This window comes from Terrapene carolina, unplaced genomic scaffold, assembly GCF_002925995.2.
Source record: "Terrapene carolina triunguis isolate 2854851 unplaced genomic scaffold, T_m_triunguis-2.0 Scaffold67, whole genome shotgun sequence".
Lineage (NCBI taxonomy): Eukaryota > Metazoa > Chordata > Testudines > Emydidae > Terrapene > Terrapene triunguis.
The window spans coordinates 16,088,006-16,113,580 of NW_020664418.1; the positions used below are offsets into that span (position 1 = coordinate 16,088,006).

Consider the following 25,575-nt stretch of genomic DNA (forward strand, 5'->3'; position numbering starts at 1 on the left):
GGGCGGGGCCGGGGCCCCGTGGAGTGTCCTCTTTTTGGACACTCAAAATATGGTAACCCTAGTATTATTCCCATTTTACAGAGGGGAGAGAATGAGAAACAGAAATTTAAGTGACTTTCCAAGGCCACAATTAGAGAGGCAGCATTTCTGTCATGTGTTACCACTTCTAATTGGTAACAAGGCCAAAAAAAACCCTGAGGTTTATTACCTGGTGGATCTGTTCCTGTCATTTTATTCTTAATGAAGTAATCCATGTCTGATTCTACGTTGCAGTTCTCCAAGCTCACTCGAACCTCTTCATACATCTGCAAAACAGAAAAGAAGAATTTTAAGTTTCAGCTTTTAGTGATGAGCTCTTAACACAGAATCCTCTGCTAGTATTTCTCTCCATCTTAAAGGGACACTGTCCACTTTAATCATGGTGTGTCTGTGTGTATATAAACATATTTCTCTATTTCTGCTGTGGACATCTTAGAATATGAGGAAGAAGGGAGACCAGCTTTAAAAGCTTATAAACCCTGGTTCTAAAGGGTTCTTTTAATCCACTGGAAAGAGGCATCACAAGAACCAATGATTGGAAGTTAAAGCCAGACAAACTAAAACTAGAAAGAAGATAAACGTTTTTAACAGTGAGAATGATTAGAACAAGGGAAGTGGTGGAATCTCCATCTTGAAGTCTTCAAATCAAGGCTGGTTGCCTTTTGAGAAGGAAGGCTTGAGCTCAGTAACTTGTGCTGACTAAATACAGGGGTAACTAGGCCTGTGTTAGAAAGGGGTCAGACTAGATGATCACACGGTCCCTTCTGGCCTTTAAATCTATTAATCAGTTTCAGCAATTTGTTATTTCCAAATGTATCTCTGAACATTTTCTTGGGCCCCGTGCTAGAAGACCCAGGTCCCGACCCTGTTCAAAGAACCAGGTCTCCCCCACTGAAGTCAGTAGAGCTCTGCATTTGTGCAGAGATGTGAAGGATTACACCCAGATGAGTGGAGGAGCGGGGGCAGAAAAGATGATTTATTTTCCCACACACATACACTCTTAAGAAAACTGTATAATGCAAAAAAATTCCAGGGGACATGCCCGAAATTTCTCATCCAAAGAACTCATGGGAGCAGGGGGAAAGGGGAGATAGTAGTTTGATGGTTCACACACGTAAAGATTTTCACTATTAAAATGGAAGTAGTCATTTTTTCCCTGTATAAAAGGAATAACAATAAAAAAATCCTTTATTTAAAGCTGACTTGGAGGTTTGAGATTCTACCCCATAGCTTGGGGAGAGGGGACAGAAGCTTGGTGGCACCAAGTTTGCTATAGAATCTCTGAGTCTGTGCCAGCCTAAATATTCATTTTTAATTCAGTGGGGAGGGCAAACCTGGTTCGTGGTTTCTTGCCCTGGCCAAGTGTGGTAAGATGGACATCACCATTGCTGGAGGCATTTGATGTGTGGACAGGGGTGAGCCAGTATGGTGGCTTTAGAGGACACATTTTTCTCCATGCACAAGGACTGGGATTTCTTGGGGGGGAAAGCCTGTACCTCATCATCCTTCACACACTGCATGGACAGCTGGTTACAGTGAACCCAAAGGGAGTTCCGGAGGATGGTGATACGATCACATTCCTGGAGCTGAAATGCCTAAATCCAAAAGAAGAGATGTCAAGCATCATGGTTATTATTATTTATTATGTGTAATGTGGTAGCACCTAGAAGCCCAAGTCATGCATCAGGATCCCACTGTGCAATGTTTGTACACCTGCAAACCTTTCTGAAACACACTACAGTCAGGATGCACTATGAACTGTAGAAAATAATCTTAAAAATAAATCCACTTTTACATTTAGTCACTCAAATTGCAAACAGCGGATGAGGGGTTTTTATCTGACTTCTCTAAATTCACTCTGAGTATCTTTCCCAGACCTGAAGACGAGCTCTGTGTAAGCTCAGAAGGTTGTCCCTTTCACCAACAGAAGTTAGTCCAATACAAAATATTATCTCACCTTTCACTAAGTTAAGGTATTGTTACCCCTTTTGACCCAAGCGGCTAGCCAAATATTCAGGGTCTTATAGGTTGCAAGTTGGAAAGAAGAAATTGATGGTGGCATTAGATACCTTTTCATGCAGTTTATTTACAAATAATGTACAAAGTCCTGTTTCCCTGAACATAAGAGGAACGAAACAGGAGATAATATCCTTGCTCCAAACCTCTTTTATCCAGCACCCAGCCCCAAAGACCCCTCTCTAGTCTGTTCCAGGACCATACATACTGTGCTTGATTAGGCTGTGCTTGGCTTTCTGCTCCTTCTCTGGGCTGACCAATACTACACAGGCTTTGCTGGCATAGCTATGCCGGCAGAGCTCCCTAGTGGAGATGCAGCATAAACCATCAGAAGAAGTTCTGGTGATATATGAACACCGCCTCCCCGAATGATACTAGCTACGCAGATAGAAGCACTCTTTGTCGTCCTAGTTGAGTGTACCCGTGGGTTCCAGCTGCATAGCTATACCAGCAAAACTCTGTAGTGCAGACTATAGCCATGTCCAGGGGCGGTTCTATGGTTTTTGCCGCCCCAAGCACAGCAGTCAGGCAGCTTTCAGCGGCACGCCTGGTGGGCGGTTCGCTGGTCACGCAGATTCGGCGGCATGCCTGTGGGAGGTCCGCCGGTGCCGCGCCTTCAGCGTCCCTGCCGCCGAAAGCACGAGACCAGCGGACCTCCCGCAGGCATGCCGCTGAATGCAGCCTGACTGCCACCCTCATGGCGACCAGCAGGCTGACCCCCGCAGCTTGCCACCCCAGGCACACGCTTGCTGCGCTGGTGCCTGGAGCTGCCCCTGGCCATGTCTACGTTGTGACGGGTTGGATCACAGAAACCCCCTTGGGAGCTGCCACCCGATGTGCCAAGACTACCCCTGCTTCTGTTTTCCCTGCCAGCTTAGGGCTCCAGCACCCTGTCTTGCTGAGCCAGCCACTCCTGTCTGGCTCCAACACAGACTCAGGGTCTGAATCACTTGTCCCAAAACTGCAAGTTTACCCAAAAACAGCTCACAGGAGTGTGCTTGTCTTTAGCACTCAGATGCCCAACTCCCAATGGGGTCTAAACCCAGATAAATCCGTTTTACCCTGCATAAAGCTTATGCAGGGCAAACTCATAAATTGTTCGCCCTCTATAACACAGATAGAGAGATATGCACAGTTGTTTGCTCCCCCAGGTATTAATACATACTCTGAGTAAATTACTAAATAAAAAGTGATTTTATTAAATACAGACAGTAGGATTTAAGTGGTTCAAAGTAGTAACAGACAGAACAAAGTAAGTCACAAGCAAAATAAAATAAAATGCGCAAATCTATGCCTAATCAAACTAAATACAGATAATCTCACCCTCAGAGATGCTTCAGTAAGTTTTTCTCAGACTGGACACCTTCCAGGCCTGGGCACAATTCTTTCCCCTGGTACAGCTTTTGTTCCAGCTTAGGTGTTATCTAGGGGCTTCTCCATGATGGCTCCTCTCCCTCCCTCTTCTGTTCCACCCCTTTATATATCTTTTGCATAAGGCGGGAACCCTTTGTCTCTCTGGGTTTCCACCCCCCCCCTCACTGGAAAAGCACCAGGTTAAAGATGGATTCCAGTTCAGGTGACATGATCACATGTCACTGCAAGACTTCATTACTCACTTGCCAGCACACACATATACAGGGAGACTCACAGGTAAACAGCCATCTGCAGACAATGGGAGTCATTAAGATTCCAAACCATCATTAATGGCCCACACTTTACATAATTACAATAGGCCCTCAGAGTTACATTTTATATTTCTAGTTTTAGATACCAGAGTGGTACATTTATACAAATCAGATGATCATACTCAGTAGATTATGCACTTTGTAATGATACCTTACAAGAGACCTTTTGCACGAAGCATATCCCAGTTGCATTATATTCACTTATTTTTTTATAAAACCATGTAGACTGCACAACGTCACATACGTTACCAACTAAATCAACATCACTGTGATCAATGCAGTGGTGTCGATTTAGTGGGTCTGGTAAAGACACGCTAAGTCAGTGGGAGAGCACTCTCCAGTTGACATCTGTACTCCACCTCCCCGAGAGGCAGAAGCTATGATGATGGGAGAGCATCTCCTGCCAACATAGCGCCATGTAGACACCCCTGTAAGTTGCTCTAAGTTCTGTTGACTTCAGTTACGTAACAGATTGACTTACAGCATTAGTGTAAACTAGCCCTAAGCCTCTATGGTTGTTTCTGTGCTGTCTTGCATGTGTCTCTCACATGTACCCCTTACCCAAAACAATACCCAGCAAACCTCCCCACCCATATAGCTCAAATTCCTGAGTGGCCTTTGTGGCATTACACCACATATTCTTCATTGTAATATTATGATGATATGTGTATGGCATAATTATGATGTATTTTGTGCAAGATGGATCATGTGAGATCATTGAAAAGGTCATGATGTACTGAATATGATCATCCTATTTGTATGCATGTATCATTTTTGTATCTGAAGTTAGGAATATTGTCTATGCATCTATTACAAATGTGTTTACACTTGGGGAATGCCCACTAGACAGAATGTAATCAGTCTAGATGGCTAGCTGGGAAGGGCCATTAAGGAGAACAGTAGGTCTTAGAAGATGCTAATCCCCCACCAGGGAGCCTTACTGGGGATACTGAAAACAGCCTCTGAGTCATGGCTGCGGTGGCCCTACAGAGACATGTGACCAAGTCACCTGGTACTGGACTCCATCATAATGCCAGTGTTTTTCCACTGGCTGGGGGTGGAAATCAAACTGGGAGACAAAAGGTTCCCATCATATGCTAAAACTAGTTAAGGCAGGGAGTGACATCATTGTGGTTCATTCTTCACTGACTCCCCACCCAAGAAGAAGGCTGCTGGAAACACCTGAGAAACAAAGACTGAGTTGGGGGAGAAGGGCTGAACCCAGGCTAGAGCCTGTGAAAGGAATAACTGGAGTTTTAAGCTGCAAGCAAGTGGAGCTTGCCTTCAAGAATCTCTACAATCTGCCTAAAACAACATTTAGGGTGAGAATTTGCTACACATATACAATTTCTTTGGTATATTAAGCTTAGTTTGTGTGTGTTTTATTTGCTTTAATCTGCTTTGATCTGTTTGCTTTCCCTTATAATCACTTAAAGTCTATCTTTTTGTAGTTAACAAACTTGGAGTTTTTTTTGTCTAAAACCAGTGTGTGTGGAAATCATAACTTGGGGCAGAAAGCTGTGTCTATTCCTCTCCACATTGAGGGAGGGGGTGAATTTCATGAGATAGCACTGCACAGAATTCTGTGCAGCACAAGATGATATGATTTTGGGTTTACCCTCGAGAGGAGGGGGTGTGCACTTCAGTACCTGTCAGTTCCTCAGCTGAGCCTTCCCATGCAGAGCTGATCTCAGCATCTGTGTGAAGCTGCAGCTGGATGTGTCCCTACCTGTATGTGTGCTGGTAAAGTGCATTCTAAAGCCTGAGGGAGGGCTTGACAGGTATGCACAGCAATACAGCATAAAGGGAACCCAGGCGAGCTCAGTGGTACCCCAGTTCCAGGGGGCACCCTGGGGGGGGGGGGGGGGGGACCCATCACAGCCTTAGGTGTGCCTTTGGTTTGGATGGTGTCACGTGCCTATATTTTGATTTGGAGACTGCTGTTATTTCACAAAGGAGCTTAACTGTTCCTGCTATCTTAATGAAGGGTCGTGGGTTACACTCAAAGCTTCAAGAAAGTTTAACCCAACCTTTAACAACATTTCCCTGACAAAAAATAAAGGGGGAAGGAGGAGAAGGGGACGGCACTGTGATTTGAATAGCAAATGATCCCAAGGATTTAGAACCCAGAATCCTGTTGTAACAAGATGAGGGGACAAGCTTTTTGGATTTATAATACAGGTAATTCCCTAATGGAAAGCTTTGGGAAAATACTGGTATGTCGAAACTGTTGGACTATTTGCGTAGCAGAACAGAGTTTTTGTTTCTTCTGAGTTCACTTGCTCCTTTCTTCCTCTGCTTGAAGTCATAATACTTTAGCAGAGCTATGGGGGGGAGAGGGGGGCTGCAGCTTTCAGTGTGAATTCAAGAGGAGAAACTATTTTTACAGCAAAGTCAGAAATAAAATTGATCTCTAAGTTGAACTGTTCTTCTAAACAGAATGTGCTTATTTATTTTCCATAAGGTGTGGAAAGCTCAAACTCTTCTAGCCATCTGCTCCCTTCTTTTGTTACGATGCGCATCCATACCACCAAAAAACTAAGTACATATAACGTTTTACAAAATATTGAGTAAGATACATTCCCTGTCCCCTAAAGATCTCATTGTGTAAGAAATAAGGCATGGCACAACTGAGGGAGGGTGTGGAGAAACCAGCTGGTGAAAAGAAAAGGGTAGGAAGCGTTTCTGGGAGAAGTAGCTTTTAAGAAGAAATTGAAAGAATGAGAGAAAGTATTTCATTTGGGGCAGCAACTGGGCAAAGTACTTAAGCATATGGCTAAAGTTAAGCACTACAGGGACTTCTGAACACGAAGCCATTTGCAGTGCATAACAACTATTCTATTGCTCACAAGTGCATCAGTTCATTAAAACAGACACTATTATTTTGATGTAGATGGTGAACTTAACATGCCAACTACATATGCACATGTCCAAATACTGGTTTTTATATACATCTTTCATAAGTTGCTAGCTTAGAACCCCTTTAGAAATTTAGTAGTCCTGGATTTAGCCACAAACACATAGAGAAGGGACTCAATAACTCCATTTGCTGAAGAGTGATAAATCTGTACTAATTGCAGCGGGCAGACTCTGGCCAGGTTCTGAAGAGCACTCCCAGTCTGGGATATGTATAGCAGTGATGGAAAGGGGGGAGGGGAGGAAATCTGAATCTTAGAGGAAACTTCAGATTTTTTGACACCATTTCTGTAGAATGATTGCCATGCCAGCTATGGGACAATTCTAGAAAGTGAAAGCTACAGGGAGGCAGGGCTAATGTAAAAATACCCAGCAAGCATACAGAAGCGGACCACAAAGAGATTCTCTGTGGGCTAAGAGTTGGAAGCTCCTGTACTTAAACTGGTGTTCAGGCACTTTTAAATTATGTGCTTCTAATCAGTCACTTGGGAAACAGGTTTAATTTGGCTTTGATTTAAATAAGGCAGCCCTAAAACTAGCAGGATCTTATATTCCACCCTGGGTTAGATCCTCAGCTGGTGGAAATGGGCAGCGTACTGCTGTAACTATGCCAATTTAAACCAGCTGAGGATCTGGCAACCTAAATTTAATGGGCAAGCAAGAAAAGCATAAGCAAGTCAGAAAGCTAACAGCTATACTTTAAATCCATCGTAGTGTCAAGTGTACTCTTGCAGCAGTCATCTCTAGCTAATCACAGACCATCAACAGTATGTATCAGATCCCTCAGTGGTAACACTGCATCTGGGACTGAGATCCGTGAGTGAGTAAAATAAAAAAATGCACAAACAAATGGTTCCAAAGGTCAAAATATTTACCTCACAGGTGCTGATATGTTCCTTCTCCCACTCCATTCTGGCCTTATCCAGCTGTTCTATATACTGCTTGTACGCCCTTTCTGTAAATAGAGAGATGAAACGGAAACTTCCCGACTGAGATAAAATAATACAGGGCCCCACATATCCTCCTGTTAGGTATGGTGTGACTTTACTTTGGTAAAACATAGCCCTAACCTATATCCTACAGAATATAGTACAATAGAACCTGATTAAGTGGAAAGATGCCTGGGTTAGCTCATGGTATTTTTACTGGAGAGAATGATCTCTCTGACTTGCCCACAGGTATGCCACAAACATCTCAACTGGACAATGTGTATGTTGATAGCAGCCATGGGTTCTTAGGCCTGAGTGATATTGTAGGATTGCATTGTCCTAAGTCAGGGGTCCCCAACGCGGTGCCCGCGAGCGCCATGGCGCCTGCCGGGGCGTCTAAGTGTGCCTGCGTACTGGCTGGCGGACAAGCATCCGCCAAAATGCCGCCGATGCTGCTTGTCGGCGGCATTTTAGCGGATGCTCGTCCGCCGCCACGGTCCTCCGTGGCTCGTTGTCTGGCACCCGCCAGACGAAAAAGGTTGAGGACCACTGTCCTAAGTGAACGAGGTGCCCAAAAAGGACACAGAAGGACCCACCCAACTGGCAGAGGGAATTTCTTGAGGGCTCGGGATTGCAATGCTCCATTTCACAGTCCCAGAGCATATGCGAGTTTCCTGTGTGTATACATGGCGGCTAGGACTCAGTCATACCTCCCAGCCTGAGGAGACAAACACGTGAAAGCTCTGCTTGATTTAGCATGCTAAAAATCACACTGTGGCCAAGGTGCAACAGGCAGCTGCTCAGGCTAGCTGCCCAAGTACAATCCCACCCGACCCCTTGGTATGTACTTCAGCAGCTAGCCCGAGCCGCCACCCGTGCCACTTCGGCTACACTGCTATTTGTAGGCTGAGCTAGTGCACATCCACCTCCTGAACTGGGAATTACACCTCCCTGCTGCAGTGTAGATGTACCCTCCCTGAGTTTGGGCTCATAGCCGGGTCCAGAGAACATAGCCATACTAGCTTGCCCATGTGTAAGCATGCACATCTACGTCTTCCTTGCCCTGGGTTAGGGTGGCTGAGGACTCAAACAATGTTAAAGAACAAACGGAAAAGAAACCCCATTATTAAAGTGTTTTAAATAAACTGTAGAATACATAAAGGGCATCTCCTAAGTATATGCAGCATCATATTTATCTTCCTTTAGTGGAATGTAAACTTGGGGGTCTAAAGTAGCTGACAATTGCCTTTAACTGCACTTTCATTAGTTTAGGAGTCTTTAGGAATCTGCACTTTTATATGTGGGTTTTTTTTGTTCCCCCCCTTCATAGCATGCCGTTAAATCAGCTGGGTGTTAGACTTTATGTAGAATGGTACCTGCTTCATTTGCTGTGTCTTTGCATTGCTTGGCTTTGTTCTGACTCTGAAATATAAAAAGAAAACATTGAAATTAAGCCCTTTCCATTTTCATATTTTTTTCCTCAGGTCACAAAATCCCCCTGGTAAAATATTAAGTGTCTGTCCCTGCAAAGAATTGCTACCTAGTTTATTGCTACAAATCATCCCATTGACTTTGCATTATTCAAAGTAGGGGCCAGATCCGCAGCTGCTGTAAATAGTCATTGCTCCATTGACTTCAATATAGCTATGATAGTTTGACCAAGGGGAGGTCCTGGTCCTAGGTACTGCACTTGCAAAGACTCTACTTTCTTATTTTGTTTTAAAAAAACAGTGTTTGCAGAATCTGGCCCCATGTTTGTTCCCACTGATAGATAACTTTTATAGAACGTTCAAAATACTGTTGTGTAACGGAAGTTTATAAATGGCAATTGAAATTCCTCATCTCCTCGGGTACCATTCAGAGATAAGTAACCAGACTTTTTAAAGGAACACTGTCAAACTTTTACACTATGTTGTGAACGGTAACGTTTCCTGGCTGTTTCCAATAACACATTCATGATTTCAAGGCCAGAAGGGCCCGCTGTGATCATCTAGTCTAACTTCCTGTATAACACAGGCCAAGAACTTCCCCCACCCAAACTGTCCTAAACTGTTTGCTGTTGCTCTGCAGAGTTAAACAGCTGATGTGTTCCACCCGTGTGTGTGTGTGTGTGTGTGTGTGTGTGTGTGTGTGTGTGTGTGTAAGTAAAAGTAGCCACCCTAGAACTGTTCTGGGTGAAATCCTAACCCCATTCAAGTCAATGGGAGTTTTGTCATTGACTTGAATGGGGCCAGGATTTCACCCACTATAAATAAAATCTAACTTGTTACTTGTGGAAGATTTTTGGAACACTGTGGGTATAAAATGCATATTTCCAATGCCATTTTTAGATTGCTCCTCCCCTCTCCCCTGCAAAAAAAGATGAGTTTGGATCTCTGCTTACGCTGCTCTGAATGTATGGAGAAAAAGAGAGTTAGTTTATTTTTTTTTCTCCATCTGCTTCATTGTAAAATGTTCTCATGAAAGGTTAGTAGGTTGTCAGCTAAACATGTAAAGATGATGCAATGAGGGATTGAAATGCCTTGTTTTCAATGATTTATTTTCAAGTTTGTAAATTCCGATGAAACTAAACTATCTACTAGGAGACAGTTTGATAAAGAAAGGGCATTTAATGTAAGGTACTGTACCTACTTTGGTTAACATGGGATCCAAAGGTGGAAACAGCAGATTAATATGTTTCAGACTTTTCCTTTCATTTTTATGAATAATTTGATTCAGGAGGAAACTGAAGTTGCATTCTAATGATAGGCCATACCAATTGTCTCCCTAAAGCTCTCAGCCTACCATGCTTTTTAAAAACACAGGCAACTATGAACTTGTTCCAATTCTATTGATTGCTCAAAAGGCACAGCCTATCTGTGGAGGAAAATTTTCCTAGTGAATTTTACAATGTTTATTAGAACAGAGAGCAGCCTCTGAAATGTGCAAGCTCTGATGCAAAGTGGATTGTCTACGAAAACTACAGAGCTGTCTGCTACCATTGCTTAAATAGCACAGTGGTCTCAGATACCTTTTCTGTTTGCTTTTGGTTGCCTGAAGCACTTATCCTCTCGAAGGCCTGCTCAGCCTCGTCTGCATCCTTGCACTTCTGCTCGTAGGTCTTCTTTGACTGCATTAAAATAAATTCAAAAGAATGTTTTCTTTTTGGGCTAGATAACCCTCTCCACCCTGACACGGTCTCTTCTGCAGGCAAGGGGAACAAATCAGGCATTAGGTTGGAACAATTTACATTTTAAAAACTTTTAAACATTAATTTAAATTTTTAAATTGAAAGGGGCACAATATTAAATTGATATAAGAATGGCCATACTGGGTCAGACCAAAGGTCCAGGTGTCCCAGAGGGAATGAACAGAACAAGTAATCATCAAGCGATCCATTCCCTGTCACTTATTCCCAGCTTCTGGCAAACAGAGGCTAGGGACACCATCCCTGCCCATCCTGGCTAATAGCCATTGATGGACCTATCCTCCATGAATTTATCTAGTTCTTTTTTTGAACCTTGTTATAGTCTTGGCCTTCACAACATCATCTGGCAAAGAGTTCCACAGACTGACTGTGTGCTGTGTTAAGAAATACTTCCTTTTGTTTGTTTTAAACCTGCTGCCTATTAATTTCATTTGGTGACCCCTAGTTCTTGTGTTATGAGAAGGAGTAAATAACATTTCCTTATCTACTTACTCCACACCAGTCATGATTTTATAGACCTCAGTCATATCCCCCCTTAGGAGTCTCTTGTCCAAGCTAAAAAGTCCCAGTCTTATTAATCTCTCCTCATACGGAAGCCATTCCATACCCCTAATCATTTTTGTTGCCCACCTAATCACAGATGGACATAAAAGAGAGAAGAAAAAGCAATCTGGATGCTGACATATCAAATGAGCAGCACACCAAGCAACCCGCTCCAACATCCCCATATGTGGTACTGACACTAGTCACTGTAATTATTTATTTTATGACAGGATGCCTAGATGCCCTATTGAGCAGGGCACTGTACAGCCACACAGCTCTTCAGGGCAGGAACTGTTTCTCATTAAATGTCTAAATACTAGAGCTGGATGGGAACTGGATTTTCCATTTCTTGGGAAATTCTGCAATTTTGGGGGGGGGAAATGGAACAAAACAAAAAAAATTGAAATTTCGTGCAAAACAATAGTCAGAGGGAGGGAGAATATTGTTTTGGGTTGATAGAAATGTTTCTTTTTGATCAAAAGGAAATGCTTAAAAAAAGGCATTTTGATAAGGTCAAAGTTTCATTTAAACTATAAAGCTTCATTTTCAAAGAATCAGCATTTTCCAACAGAAAAACGTTCCATCGGAAAACTTCCAACCAGCTCTACTGAACGCACAAGACAGACGAAGGGTAGGAGGGGAAATGACTTGCCCAAAGTACACACCAGGTGAGTGTCAGAACCAGAAGCCAGGTCTCCTGAGTCCCAGTGACCAGTGCCCTATCCAGTAGACCACACTGCCTCCCATGCATCCCACAGGGTTAACTATGACCAGCTTAACACATTTTTAAATATGACTTGCCCTGTCCACACTAGGTGCAAAGTCCTGTTTAAAATGGTTGGTGGTTATTTGCATTGCAGTAGCATCTAGGTGCCCTACTCACAGACCAGGACTCCATTGTGCTGTACAAACACAAAACAAAAAGGCAGTTCTTCCTCCTGCCCCCCAGGAGCTTACAATTTAGGTAACAAGAAACACCAGGTGGGTATAACAAATGTGGGGAAGCCTAACAAAACAATACTAATCAGCATGGTAGGCAGTGGCCTCAAAACACGAGCTGCCTATCTGTCATCAAGTTTTTTGTGGCATCGAGGAAACGGAGAGTTGTAAGAAGGGATTTGAAAGAGAATAAGGAGTTAATTTTATGGATTTGACAAGGAGCACCTCCCATGGATAGAGGCAGCATGGGAGAAAGCACAAAGGTGCCTGGTTTGAAAACTGAACGAGTGGGTGATGGTAGCTGGCATCATTATCAGAGTGGAGGTTAAAACATGACCATTTTCCTAGTTCTAGACATGGCACTACTTAATCAACAGAGCTGCTCTCCATGTTTATCCAGCGTTATAGATGCCAACCTCAGTCCAAAATAGGTTTTCCCTGCTTTTCACTCTAGTTAGCCCTCCAAAGTTAACAACTCCAGTAGAGGGCACTAAATTCCATTGTTGCTCATGCATCATCATCGTTGCCATCTAGTTCAACAGCTGAGCCAAATTCTCTCATCGTTTATACCACTGGAGTTGCACAAGTGATCCTCAGGTCGCACTTGGCCTGTAGAATCTTCATTGATGGTGATGATGCATGAGACTGTAGGAATTCACTTGACTTTCAGATCCCCAGGCTGAGTAGGCCAGGCTGAATGGCAGAAAAAAAAATCTTAGCCTGTAAACTTGTTGAAAACAGAAATAACGCTGGCAGTAACTCAAAGTTAACCCTCAAGGTGCTGTAAGTGACCTTTAACTAGGCGTGGCAGGGAAAACATGCTTCCATGTCTTAACCTCATGGCTTGGAAACACATACTCTTTACTTTATTTCATCATGTTCTTGACATTCCTTTAAGATATTGTCTGCAATGAAAATTTCACCCTCCCACCCTAATTTTTCTCCATGTGCAACTGGATGAATGTATTATTAAACCACATAACTTACCTCCATTGTTTTCTTATAAAGGGACACCTTGCTCTTTTGCGCACGTTCCATTGCAATCTCGTACTGTAAGAAACACACAGGACTAAACATTTCTCCTTTTAGTGCAGGATTAGAAGAGCAATTGTTGCACCATTTCTAAGAACCATGTTCCTGTGCAGAAAATGCCTTGATGTTGCTTTTGTAACTCACGCCCTTCTAAATGACACAGTGCAAAGCTAGGAAAAATTAATCCAAGATCATTTTGCTTCAGTGGCTTCCATTAATAGCCAAGAGGATATGACTTCGTTTTCTCTCCTTATCTGAAGAAGCTTAAATTGCATAACACCCAGTCACACTGTACATAAGCTTTGCCAGCAGAGGTCTGCGTAACAGCACAAGCCCTGGGATAGGATCTTGTGCTGCTGCTGTGTTTGTGCAGGCAAACCAGTGCCCCACCTTGCTGAGTAAGGACTTCTATCCATTCCAAATGTGAGCAGATCCTGTGTGATTAATAACAGATCCCATTACTTCTGTCAAATGATTATATTCTACCTAATTTCCATGGGCATCAGCAGATTAGCTTGAAGGGCATTGGCCCCGCCTCTTCTTCAATTTGACATGGTTTGAAATACCCAGCTCCAAGCTTAAAAACAAGAGCCTTTCCTATTCGGCAGCCAGACATGACTCTCATCCCATGACATAGTCTTTTTAACAGAGCTTGATCTGAACACGGATGGCTTTGTTTCAGATTATGAAATTTCAATATATGTAATGCTTCTCTCTCAACAGCCTTGGCTGATCACCAGAGATCCTAGTTTTCCATGATTAAAACCCCCTCCAAATTCTCTGATTTAAAAAAAAAAACGGATTTCTAAGGTCCCTGCTGATTACTGCTGTAAGTGTTTAATCCCTTTTTTTAACTTTGGGTAAGAAGGTTACTTCTATAATATCCTGCCGGAGCACTAAAATATACTGCAGTTGAAGTAGTAGCAAAGAGTTTGAGCCTTGTGTTGAACTCAATGTCTAGATCATCTCATCCATGATGTCAGGGAAATGCTGGGAATCAGGGTTTCTTCCCTGGAGAATGTGGCGGGAGGAGGGGCATGGACGGCGGGTGTTGAAAGCTGGGGAAGGCTGAGCCTCCCCAAACAGCCTTGGGTGGCCCTGCCCATGCTCCGTCCCCAGGGCCCTTCCTGCTTCCTGGCACTGTGCTGTGGGGGGCTCTTTCCCCTGTGGCAGGGACTAATGGGGGCTGGCCTGTGCTCCAGGGCTGGGAGAGGCCACGTCGCCCGCCTGTCTGGCGCTCCAGGGCTGGGGGAGGGGTGATGACGGCCATGTGGGGGGACCCTCTGGGCTTCAGCAGGCCGGGTGGGGCCTCTGGCAGAAGGGGCAGGCCATGCAGGGGGGCTAGCCTCCCCGAGCCCAGGGTTCACCCGCCGCCCATGGGGAGGGGAGTCTAATTCTGCAGTCTTTAGACCTTATTCAAGCAAAACTTCCCCTGGTGCCAACAAAGGTGTTGCTTGAGTAAGGGCCAAATGGTGCAGTCCGGAATGCTGCTGTTGCAGAGCTAGCACAAAGACACACTGCTGTGTTTTGGGAGATCACCGGAAATGCTGGCACGGTTTGCTCTAGTGCTACTTTCTTGGCAGCCAGCCAGTGGGTGACAGAAAGAAAAACCTGCAACAGACATGGAGAATCCAGAAGAGGTCTTTGCCTTGCTCCCAGTAAAGGTTTCTCTTAAAGGCTTCAAATGCAGAACTATTTCAAAAAGATACAGCCCCCGTTTCCATGCAGCTCTCCAAGTATTAAATGGGGTGGTGGAGAAGATAAATACTGATTCAAATATGAAACAGACATGGAATTGTGTCTACATTGAATGTGCTTCATGAAGCAGCTGTGGAGCTTGAAAATCAGACAACAGCACTGTCAGAAACAGGATCATTTTTACCCACTCTGAAATTCTGGAGTGTTTCATTGGCTAAGTTCCCATCTGTGCTATAGAGATGATGAGGTTGGTGCACTTGGAACTACCTGGATTTGTCCTGTTTTGTTTTAAAGGGGCGTGGGATGTGGAAATTTTGCATGGCTGCCAAAAACCATCGTTGTTTTCAGTGGCAAGTAGCCAAGCCCTTTATTTATTTCCAGATAGAACCAGAGAGGGTGTAAAAAATTAACATTGTCACTCGCTTAGCAGATACCTTGTTCAAAGGATGCTGAATTTGGGAGGATCAAAGGGAACGAAAGCTGTCTTGAACATAGTTGGGTTCTTTTAATACAACACCTCTGGTGAATACTAGATTAATATCATTTATCTTGTGGATTTCTAACACACTCATCACCTTATTACTTAGGCTTCAAGTTCAACACAATGCACAAACTTTTGTTACTGCATCAATTTCAGTGTATTGCAATGTTCTTACAGGATTTTTACTGAAGCAACCTGCTTAGCAAGAGTTTTAAAAAGGGATTAAATACTTAGGGCATAGCTACACTTGCAGATGTAGAGCACTGAGAGTTAAACCCGCCTTCATAGAGCGCAGTAGGGAAAGCACTGCAGTCTGTCCACACTTACAGCTCCTTGCGCACTGGCGTGGCCACATTTGCGGCACTGGGAGCGGTGCATTATGGGCAGCTATCCCAGCATGCAAGTGACTGCAACGTGCTTTTCAAATGGGGTGGGGTGGAGTGTGACAGGGAGTGTGTTGTGTGTATGTGGGGGGAGAGAGAGTGGGGTTTTGGGGGGCTGAGAGCATGTCAGCATGCTGTCTTGTAAGTTCAGACAGCAGCAGACCCCCTATTCTCCCCCACACCTCTCTTTCACAGCATTCCACACTAATGGCTTGCATGCCGGCTGTCAGAAACGGAGCTTTGAAAGGGCATTTCCGCATTCCTACAGGAGTTCAAAACAATGACAAGAGTGGCCACTTGACTTAAGGGGATTATGGGACGTTTCTGGAGGCCGATCACAGTGCAGTAACCCAACCCCTCGTTCACACTGACGCCCGTGCGTTGTAGCCAAGGCACAGCAAATGTTATTCCTCTCGCCGAGGTGGAGTACCAGCAGCGCTGTAGCCGCGGAGTCAGAGCACTCTACGTGCCTTGCCAGTGTGGACGGGGAGTGAGCTAGGGCGCCCGGGGCTCCTTTATTGCATTGTAACTCGCAAGTGTGGCCAAGCCCTTACAGGAATAAGACTAGCATCTGCAGTTACATTAGCTAGAAAGTGAAAGTGACAAGGGCTTTCAGTCTTCATAGTTCAGAGCATTATCTCATCACCAGCTGTGATCACAGAGAGAGAGAGAGAGAGATTCACCCCAGTATCAAGTTAGCTAGGAGCCTGGGTGGAAAGGGGTGATTATCGTGCATTGAAACATCCATAGCACATTGCTGGAGACAACCTATCAGAATAAATGGGCCATTGGTCTGACAATTCTTATATTTCCTCACCTTTTTTCGTTGCTCCTTCTGTCTTTCTCTGAACTCCTCTATTCCTTTCAGTTCATCCTTCAGCATCAATGCCAGTTGGATATGAGAGTTTCCAACATTTTCAATTTCTAAGGCAGATGAGAATTTATAGACAGTCAATGAAAAGGCCTCTAATAAATACAAAGTCAGGTTTTTCAGCATGTATTTACTGGGAGGTGGCATGAATGTATTACTTACATGCACCTGGCAGTCTCAGAAACTTAAGGAGGGCTTTTTTTATTCAGATCGTTGTATTATCTCATCAATTAAAGGAGGATAGGACTCATCACAATCCCCTTGATGCCTGCAACATACATGGGGCCAGAACTGCTGCTGTTTGTGACACTTGCCAGGAGAATGTAAATAGAAATACTTTTAGCTGGCCCCCTTTCACTTCTTCATATTCCCACCACGCACCTCCAATCTTTCCCCTTTCTTTTTAAGGGCTCTCGCTCTTCCCCCTCCATGTCTCCCTATTGACCCCAGGTTTTTTATCCACATTGTGATCACCTTCCCACCCATCACACTGCTTGACATCAGTCTTTCTTGTCAGCCACTTCCCAATTACAGTCAGGCTTGTCCCAGCACTATCATCCAATTAGGGGGGCTGAAAATGGGCAGAGTTCAGTAGAGATGGAAATACCCTACTCTTGAAATAAAATTTTAAAATGTCTGGCCAAGATTTTCAAAAATACTTAGTGATTTTAGGGTGCCCAACTTTGAGATGTCTTGAAAAGGGCCTGTTTGTCAGAAAGTGGTGAGCACCCACCTCTCTGAAAATCAGGCCCCTTCAAACCAGGAGTGACCTTAAATCTCTAGCCACATTTGAAAATCTTGGCCTCTTTATCTAAACTGTAGGCAGTGTGTGCAACTGCACCGCCTCATTGTATACTAGGTAATTATACTATTATGTCTTCGGGGTGTAAAAACTTTAGCATTTAGCCCTTGGTGCACAAGAGAGTGCATATTCCGCTGTCTTGATGAGCCTGGGGCTTAGATGAGGGTTAGTTGTCTGTGCCTCAAACCAGGTAAGACTGAGGAAGTGATGGGGAAGCAGCCCAAAAAGTTGGCAAAAATTCCATTATTACCCCTAACTAGGGGAGTGCGGCCACAGTCTGTAGCACAGACAGACAATCTGAGTGTGTTAGACCCTGGAGTGTCTCTGTGTGTCCAGGTTGTGACCATGGCAAAGGGTGCTTTCTGCCGACTGTGCTGGTGAGATGGGTGTGCCTTTGCTTACTGTCATTCATCTGGGGGGATTTGAAGCACCTTACAACTGCCGGGGTGTATGACAGCCCCCATTTTACAGATGAGTGAACTGAGGTATAGAAAACTAAACATCCTGATTGCCGGAGATGCTGCCTTAAATAATTTGTCCAAGGTCACACAGCAAATTAGTCTGCTAGGGGTCACTCATTGGCCAGCTGGTCCTTTTTGATTATGTTTCAGCCATGTGTGGTCAACTCATTGGTGTGGGGTTGGGATCCTGTTTCCAAAAAGAGGAGGAAATCCCTTCCCTTATTAAGGGATTGGGCTGGGAGGGGAAGCATAGTTCACAGTGCAGAGACCTGAGGACCTAAACTGGAGATGATTTTAAGGCTCTTTGGTTTCTTAGGAATTCAGGAAGGAAGGGGGGTAGCAAAGGAACTGGGATGGCAGCTTGGCTGTTCCTCTGCTAGTGGATTATAGTGGGTACAGTGCAAGCTGTTGGGGAAAGGGCATTTGGACTAAATGTGGAGCTACTGAGGAGGATTGTGACCCCTGTGAATACTATCTCTGTATACTGTGGATTAGAGTAGTAAAGGGTGTAAATAATGGGCAGTAAAACACTTGGAATAGAAAATCCGTCTTCCTCAGTGATGGCTTGGCCCCAGGACAAATCAGCCATCAATGAAAGAACTCCAACAGGGATGGGAAGGCGGATATAAACTTACGTTGCTTTAGGACCTCGAATGCTGCCTTCAGAGTGCTGAGAAAACAAACAAACATACTTATTGGTATAATGTCCTAATGACAGACTGTGAATCAAAAAAAAAAAAAAATTACACTACCAGACCTTTACCCTCAAAGAAACACAAAAATAAATAAAACCTTTAATAGCCCTATCAAAAAAAATTGACCATGCAAATGGGCGAGAGATTACATTTATAGGTTATCATTAGGCCATGCAATCAAATGCTTCATGAAGCAGGGAATTAAAGACTTCTGAACTCCTGGTGCACTGGACTGTTTAACCCCTTAGTATTAGTTATTACACGTGTTAATATTAACTTGTCTGTACCAATGTCTTGGTGAGAACATGAATACAGGGAAATACAAATGACCAGTATAACTGATATTTGGAATAGTAGTCCAAAAGAGGAGATCTCTGAGGACAGAGATAGGTAAGACCTCTGTAGTCAGAGATCAGTGCTGTACTAGTATATCTTGTTTTTAACTCCTTAGTAATCCTCACAGCAGGAGCAATGCATTGGCTGTATAACATTACCTCCCTCCTGCACTTCTGTAGCACCCCCTTGTGGTACTGTCTCCAAATTCTTTAAAGAAACCAAATTAAGACCAATGGTTTTCAGAGCCATACACTCTAGGGGTCTGAAATCATGGACCATACAGTGGCTTTTCACAGTTGCACAGTGCAGTATGAATAAGCTCCGCCCTCATAAAACGGAGCCCTCAGCACCAGGCCATGAAATACAGGTGAGACTAGCAAGACAAAACATTACACTGGTCAATATGAGCAGTCAGGTGGAGCTGGGTCAAAGTAAGAGGTGGGGCCTTATAATGCTGTTTCACAGGGGGCTGGTAAAGGGCAGTAGTATATTGTCTCTTGTTGTCCTGGGTTGAGTAAATGATAATCAGTCAGGCAGATGAATAGGGAACAAGCTGCAAACGTTTTAATGAAGCAGCAGAAAGAACAGCAAAGAGGTAGAGAAGTAATTCAGAGAGAGTTGCCATAGGCATAGTGGGCACTCCCCACTTTACCATTCTGTTGCAGCATTGCTGCTCCAATTGCACACAGGTCTGAAGAGCCTGGTCACCAGTGGTTTTACTGGGGGCTGTATTGTGAATTTAGAAGGTAATCTTTCCAGGGCATGGACTGTGTGACCTTCCAAAGGTCTATACAGGGGCTTGATAAAGAGAGAGCCTGATATGGCCTGTGAGAGGGGAAGAAATATTCAGCCAAGCTTGTGAGTGGCACTTCTGAAATACTCAATGGCTAAAAGCATAAAGTTTTGCCACTGAGGGAGTGGGGAGGGATGTGTGGCCCTGCCAACCCCTGGGGGACAGAGATCTATGAGGAAATCATGTACATCCTGGGCTACCCTAGGAGGCCAGAGACACACATACTAGAGCTCACATTCTCTGTGGTGCTTTGGACGAGGTGCAGGCTCCTGATGGCAGCCTGGCTTCCAAAGAAGTGTTCCTGCAGGCACCTGGCTCAAAACCCACACTTTGTACCCTGTCTGATGCAGCCTCCTGCCCTCTCCAATACTGATGCTTCCTGTGGGAATTCCGGATGCTTTTCCTTTGGCTGAGACTTGGAACTGTGTTTAAAAACATTCTAGGCGTGGCCTTCACATCAGTTTTAAAGAGAAAGCAAATCCCTGGCTTCTGCCTTGCCGCACTCAGGTTTCATGTTAAAAACATCACCACCACCACCACACGCAATCTTGGCAGAGCTGGTGCTGAACTAGCCAAGTGGTAGCCCTCATCCTGTCATGTCAGCATCTCCAGTGCCTTTAACATTGACTGCTTCGAACATGTAATCCAGTCATGAAGCAGAGGGCTTGCTATTTTCAGTCCTTGGGTGGACTGTATTTCTTAAGCACCACTTGAAGGTAGCTATCGACACCTGGGCAACAATTAGGTTTGCTTCATCACATAGATCTTCATTCTGCTCTTGTATGGATGCATGCAGCTCTCAATGACTTCAGTAGTGCACAGATCCAAGGGCAGAAACTGTGTCTGCTATTGGAGAATTTCCCTTAGTACAATCTGCCTGTGCTACTGGACCTGAGGCTGTCATCTTTAAAGATATGTTGCCTCCCCATTCTTCATGGCACATGCTTAGCCAGAAGGGCAAGAAGTATAGTCTATATACCGTATGCCCTTCCAGAGGGGCCTGTTTAGGGTTTAAATTGGACATAAAGCAGCAAGGAGAAATAGGACCCTTTTTCCGGTCTTGAAGCACCCTTGTGGACTCTTAGGGGGGAAATATAAAGGGAAATGGACACCATCATGCAGGCCCCAAAGAACATCATGAAAACCTTGAGTCTTGATTCAAAATTTGCTAGCACGGCTACCTGTAAAATGTGTGGGGAAAAAAAACCTTTCAGCCAAAAATGATCAATATACATCTTATTTTCAAACTGTTTCAGCTTTTTGTGTATAAACCAACAAAATATTTTCCCTGAAATGAGTTATGAATAACTGGTGGCTCTAAACAAAAAATTCTTTAAAGGCTTGAGTTGGTGCTCTCAAAATCCTCTGCTGTAAAAGCGGGCTCCAAGCCGGCCTGCAAAAGCCTGTGACTCTCCTTGGATCACTAGGATATAGCATAAAAGATTGAATGTCTTTTAAAATATGCTCCTTTGTTGTTGTGAAGGTGCCCTTGGATTTAATTTTATCCCTGTGTTCCCAAATATGTATAACTTGGCTGGTGTAAACTTTTGATGCAAACTGAAACTTGGAGCATAAGGTCTCAGAAATGAAGGAGTCTTTTTACCCAAATTTGAAATCAAATAATAAATTGAGTACAGCGGGTGGCTTATCCATTTTTGTTCTAAATGATATGATTGGGATTTTTTTTAAAAGTAAACATAATTTACAATACAAATTGGCCCTTGCTTTTGTATATATCTTGTAGTGAGGGTGGGGCACTTTATTAGATACCTCATCAGAGTAACATACAAATATTGATATAAAAAACAAACCCAGGACATTTACTGTTTGCACATGCTGTTTGCACAGCATGTTGATCTATCATTTCCAGAGTTTTTTCCTGGAGCCTGAGGTGTGAGTTTCTGCCAGATGTAGTTAAATTGCTGTATTGGATATTGAAGAAAGATACAATCTCAATACCAGGGGAAAAGGAGTTTACTCTCTTTAGTCTTGAAGTGGTCTATGCTATCAGAGTGGTTTATGAAAGGAAGCCAGATGTTGTGATTTACTTTCTTCTGTGGGCCCTTTGAGTGGAGGAGGGTTAGTCTGTCTTCCAGTAAGCTGAATAATGTCCCTGGCTACAAGCAGCTGGGAGTAACTGAATCTAACCTTTTTTGTGGGGTTTGGGGGAATAGACATGCACATAAACTTTGTAAACAGAGAGGAGGGAGAATAGGTAGGTCAAATTTTAGGCCTAAGAACCTTCAAATATCTCTTTAATCACTTGAGTGCTGCCCAATATACCAGGTACGCGGCTTGCCGCCCCGGGCACGTACTTGATGCGCTGGTGCCTGGAGCCGCCCCTGCTCATTTCAGAGCCCCTCTCCATGTGGGTGTGATTTCCTATTGAGATTTGTAATGTTTTTGTTTTGATGTCTGTGGGGTTGGGGATACTCAGTTTTAGTCCGTTTGAACAAAATTCATTGTCCCCACATTCACGTTTTTAAGGTAGGGGGGAGGGAAGTGCCACTATTTCAAGTCAGGAGGGTTGTTAAACTAAGTTACAGGCAAAGCATCAGCCTTCGCCTTGAACCTCCCCACAGCAAGCCCGCTTGCTGGCATCCTTGTGAAATGTCTATAGAAATGTATTGTGTGTAATTAAAGCCTTGCACTTAGTCAAGCATGGATTTAAAGACCCAGTTTTCATATGAAACTTTGGCAGAGAAATGAAGGGGCTGTATTTGGGGTTAGAGTCAAGGGAGCTGTAGCAGATGGAGCAATAACCAAGCACCAACTTCAGGTGATTTTTGCCATCTAGTGGCTGAAACCTTTTTCTGTTAACCAGGCTACAGATGTCCTAGAGATTTCATTCCTTACAGTATTCTTAAGACTTTTAAAATATTCAGCACACTGTTGAAAGAAGTAAGTGTTTTCTGAAATATTTTGAAATGAGCACATTAAAAACATGAGCATTGCTTTTCCTGGGTACTTGCTCAGGAAGCAATCACCATATGTGTTTCTTTCCTAGATGAGCTTATACCTTGTCTGGAAATATGAAGATGCGGGATATGGAGTAGGGAAGACTTTCACTATAATTAATAATAATACCTGGCTCTTATATAGTGCTTGTCATCAAAGTGCTTTACAAAGAAATGAAGTGACTTGCCCACAGTCACCCAGCAGACCAATGGCTGAACCAGGAATAGAACCCAGGGCTCCTGAGTCCCACTCCAGTATTTTATACACTAGGCAACACTGCTTCCCCTTGTAGCTTTCTTGACTGGATAGACATTGCAGGGATTGATCACTTGAAAACTGACCCTGGTTTACTTCCATCAGGACCTGTTCTCTTTGCTGCCCCACCCCCTCAAGGGTGGCCCTTGTTTGGTGCCTAATTTCCCATGGACCAAATGCAGCTGCTGAGAAGAATTGGATCAGATTATAAATCTGTTTTCAATGCAAAGTATCCATTGATCAGAAGTAGGATTTTGTACTGGGATGTGGGATGGCGATCCTAAAACCAAGCTCTGTCCCTTATTTTTCATACAGATGTCCTTTGTTTCCTTGAAGGTCAGGTGGCTGCCCTGCAGCCCTTCTACTCTCGTCCTTTTGCCTTATCTGCCGTTAAGCAGAGAGAGAGAGAATGCTTTATAGACCTAGTCTGCACTAGAAAATGTCATACCTGTTCTCCAGCAAAAGTGCAGCTGCACCTGCGCTAGCAACAATGTGCTGTTGATGGGATTCAGGGTGCTTTCACCACTGTGTCATGAAAGCCTGGCTTCATGACAGAGTGATAAAATTGCCTGCATCCTGTCAGTGCTGGTGTTTGCACCCTTGCTAGCACCAGTGCACGCTGTTGTGAAACAGCTACAAAACGTTCTAGTGTATACTAGACACACTTCCTGTCGCTAGCAACCCAGCTCTCTGCTTAGCTTCTCCCGAAGCCCCAACCTCTCACTCTTTCTGCTCCACGTCCTTTTTTCTATATCCACTAACATTTTTTGTCTGTGCTGTTTTTTACCCCTGCCTGCCCACTAAAGTGTGTTCAGCTGCATGTGAATGAGCTGTGGCTCAAAGCCCCAGCTTCCTTCCTCAGTTGTTAAAGGAACAGTATATCTCAAGAAACGCTGGCCTCAGACGTGGATCCAACTGAAAAGTGGAATGTTTGCTGTGTCAGTTTGAGTTTTTCTGAATGTCTTGCCCCCTCCCTCAAGCTCAGAATAGCCTAACGCAGTAATTTATGAAGTGCCTTTACTATTGATATATAGGAAGATAAAACAGTGACTCTTCTGACAGGAAAACCACAGCTTATTTTTTCCTTCGCTTAGTGAATAGGAGTGGAAAATACCACTGCCTCAATCATATTTCTTATAAATAACAGCAACACGATACACCATGTTCTCTTTATAAAAAGTGTGGCTTTTTTAAAATGGAGAGTGAGACCATTGCCTCTGCTGTGCAGACTCTTCAGCCCTAAGGAGAACACTCCCCACTGGCTGTTGTACTCTGTGCCCAGGGTGAAAGTAACTTAACAGACTTATCGGTACACAGGGCGGCCAGGGTCCTGGGCAAGATGGGGGGGGGGCAGCTCTGGGCCCCTGGAAGGGGCGGTGCCTCGGGTGGAAGGGGCGGGGCTGGAGCCAGACTCCCCCAGCTAGCCCTTCAGCGCTGCCCGGCCCACACCGCTCAGGGCTCCGGCGGCAATTTAAAGGGCCCTGGGCCCTTTTTAATCACCGGGCCCCAGGACAGCTGCCCCTTTTGCTCCCCCCCCATCAGCGGCCCTGCCGGTACAGTCGGCTGTGTACTGGTGGCCACTTTCTTACTGATATGCCATACAGGACCGTATCAGCTTACGTTCACCTCTGTCTGTGCCCCAGGTGAATTAGTCCCAGCTACATATCAGGAGACCAGTTAAATATCAATCCCCTCTCTTCCTTCAGTGGCCATGGTTAACATCTGGCTTGGTTCTAAACTACCAGTATTTGGACTAAACTAGGTTTTAATCCATAGATTCCAAGGCCAGAAAATGTAACCTCCTGTCTAACACAGGCCATAGAACTTCCCCAAAATAATTCCTAGAGCAGATCTTTTAGAAAACATCCAGTCTTTATTTTAAAATTGCCAGTGATGGAGAATCCACCATGATCCTTGGTAAATTGTTCAAGTGGTTAATTACCCTCCCTGTTAAAAATCTATGTAGTATTTCCAGTCTGAATTTGTCCAGCATCTGGCCAATGGATCATGTTGTTCTTTTCTCTGCTAGATTGAAGACATATTTTTAAATATTTGTTCCCCATGTAGGTACTTATAAACTGTAATCTAATCACGCCTTATCCTTCTCTTTGTTAAGCTCAGTAGAACGCGTTCTTTGAGGCTATCACTATAAAGCATGTTTTCTAACCTTTTAATCATTCTCATGGCTCTTCTCTAAACCCTCTCCAGTTTACCAACATTCTTCCTGGATGTCAGAACTGGACACAGTATTCCAGCAGCAGTTGCACCAATAACAAATTCAGAGGTAAAATAACCTCTCCACTTCCATTCAAGATTTCCCTGTTTTATTCCTCCAAGGATTGCATTATCTTTTTGGCCACAGCATCACACGGGGAGCTCACATTCAGCTGATTATCCACCACAACCCCAAAAAAATTTTCAGAATCACTCTCACCAGAATAGAGTACCTCATCATGTAAGTATGGTCTACATTCTTTGTTCCTAGGGTATAAATTAAGCCATATTAAAATATATCGCTTGCCCCCAGTTTACCGAGCAATCCAGATTACTCTGTGT

The 25,575-nt window shown here is 44.0% G+C and overlaps 1 protein-coding gene across 1 annotated transcript in view; it reads right to left on the reverse strand.

Annotated features, from left to right (window-relative positions):
• The window catches only part of PSTPIP1 (proline-serine-threonine phosphatase interacting protein 1), a 94,113-nt gene that overhangs the window by 12,843 nt on the left and 55,695 nt on the right, over positions 1 to 25,575 (reverse strand). Inside the window, exons 4-11 of the mRNA XM_026648542.2 lie at positions 18,618 to 18,652; positions 16,666 to 16,772; positions 13,242 to 13,304; positions 10,596 to 10,694; positions 8,962 to 9,007; positions 7,532 to 7,611; positions 1,536 to 1,634; positions 209 to 305 (exon numbers count right to left, since the gene is read on the reverse strand). Coding sequence (XP_026504327.1) covers positions 209 to 305; positions 1,536 to 1,634; positions 7,532 to 7,611; positions 8,962 to 9,007; positions 10,596 to 10,694; positions 13,242 to 13,304; positions 16,666 to 16,772; positions 18,618 to 18,652 — 626 coding nt within the window. The remainder of the gene's footprint in view (positions 1 to 208; positions 306 to 1,535; positions 1,635 to 7,531; positions 7,612 to 8,961; positions 9,008 to 10,595; positions 10,695 to 13,241; positions 13,305 to 16,665; positions 16,773 to 18,617; positions 18,653 to 25,575) is intronic.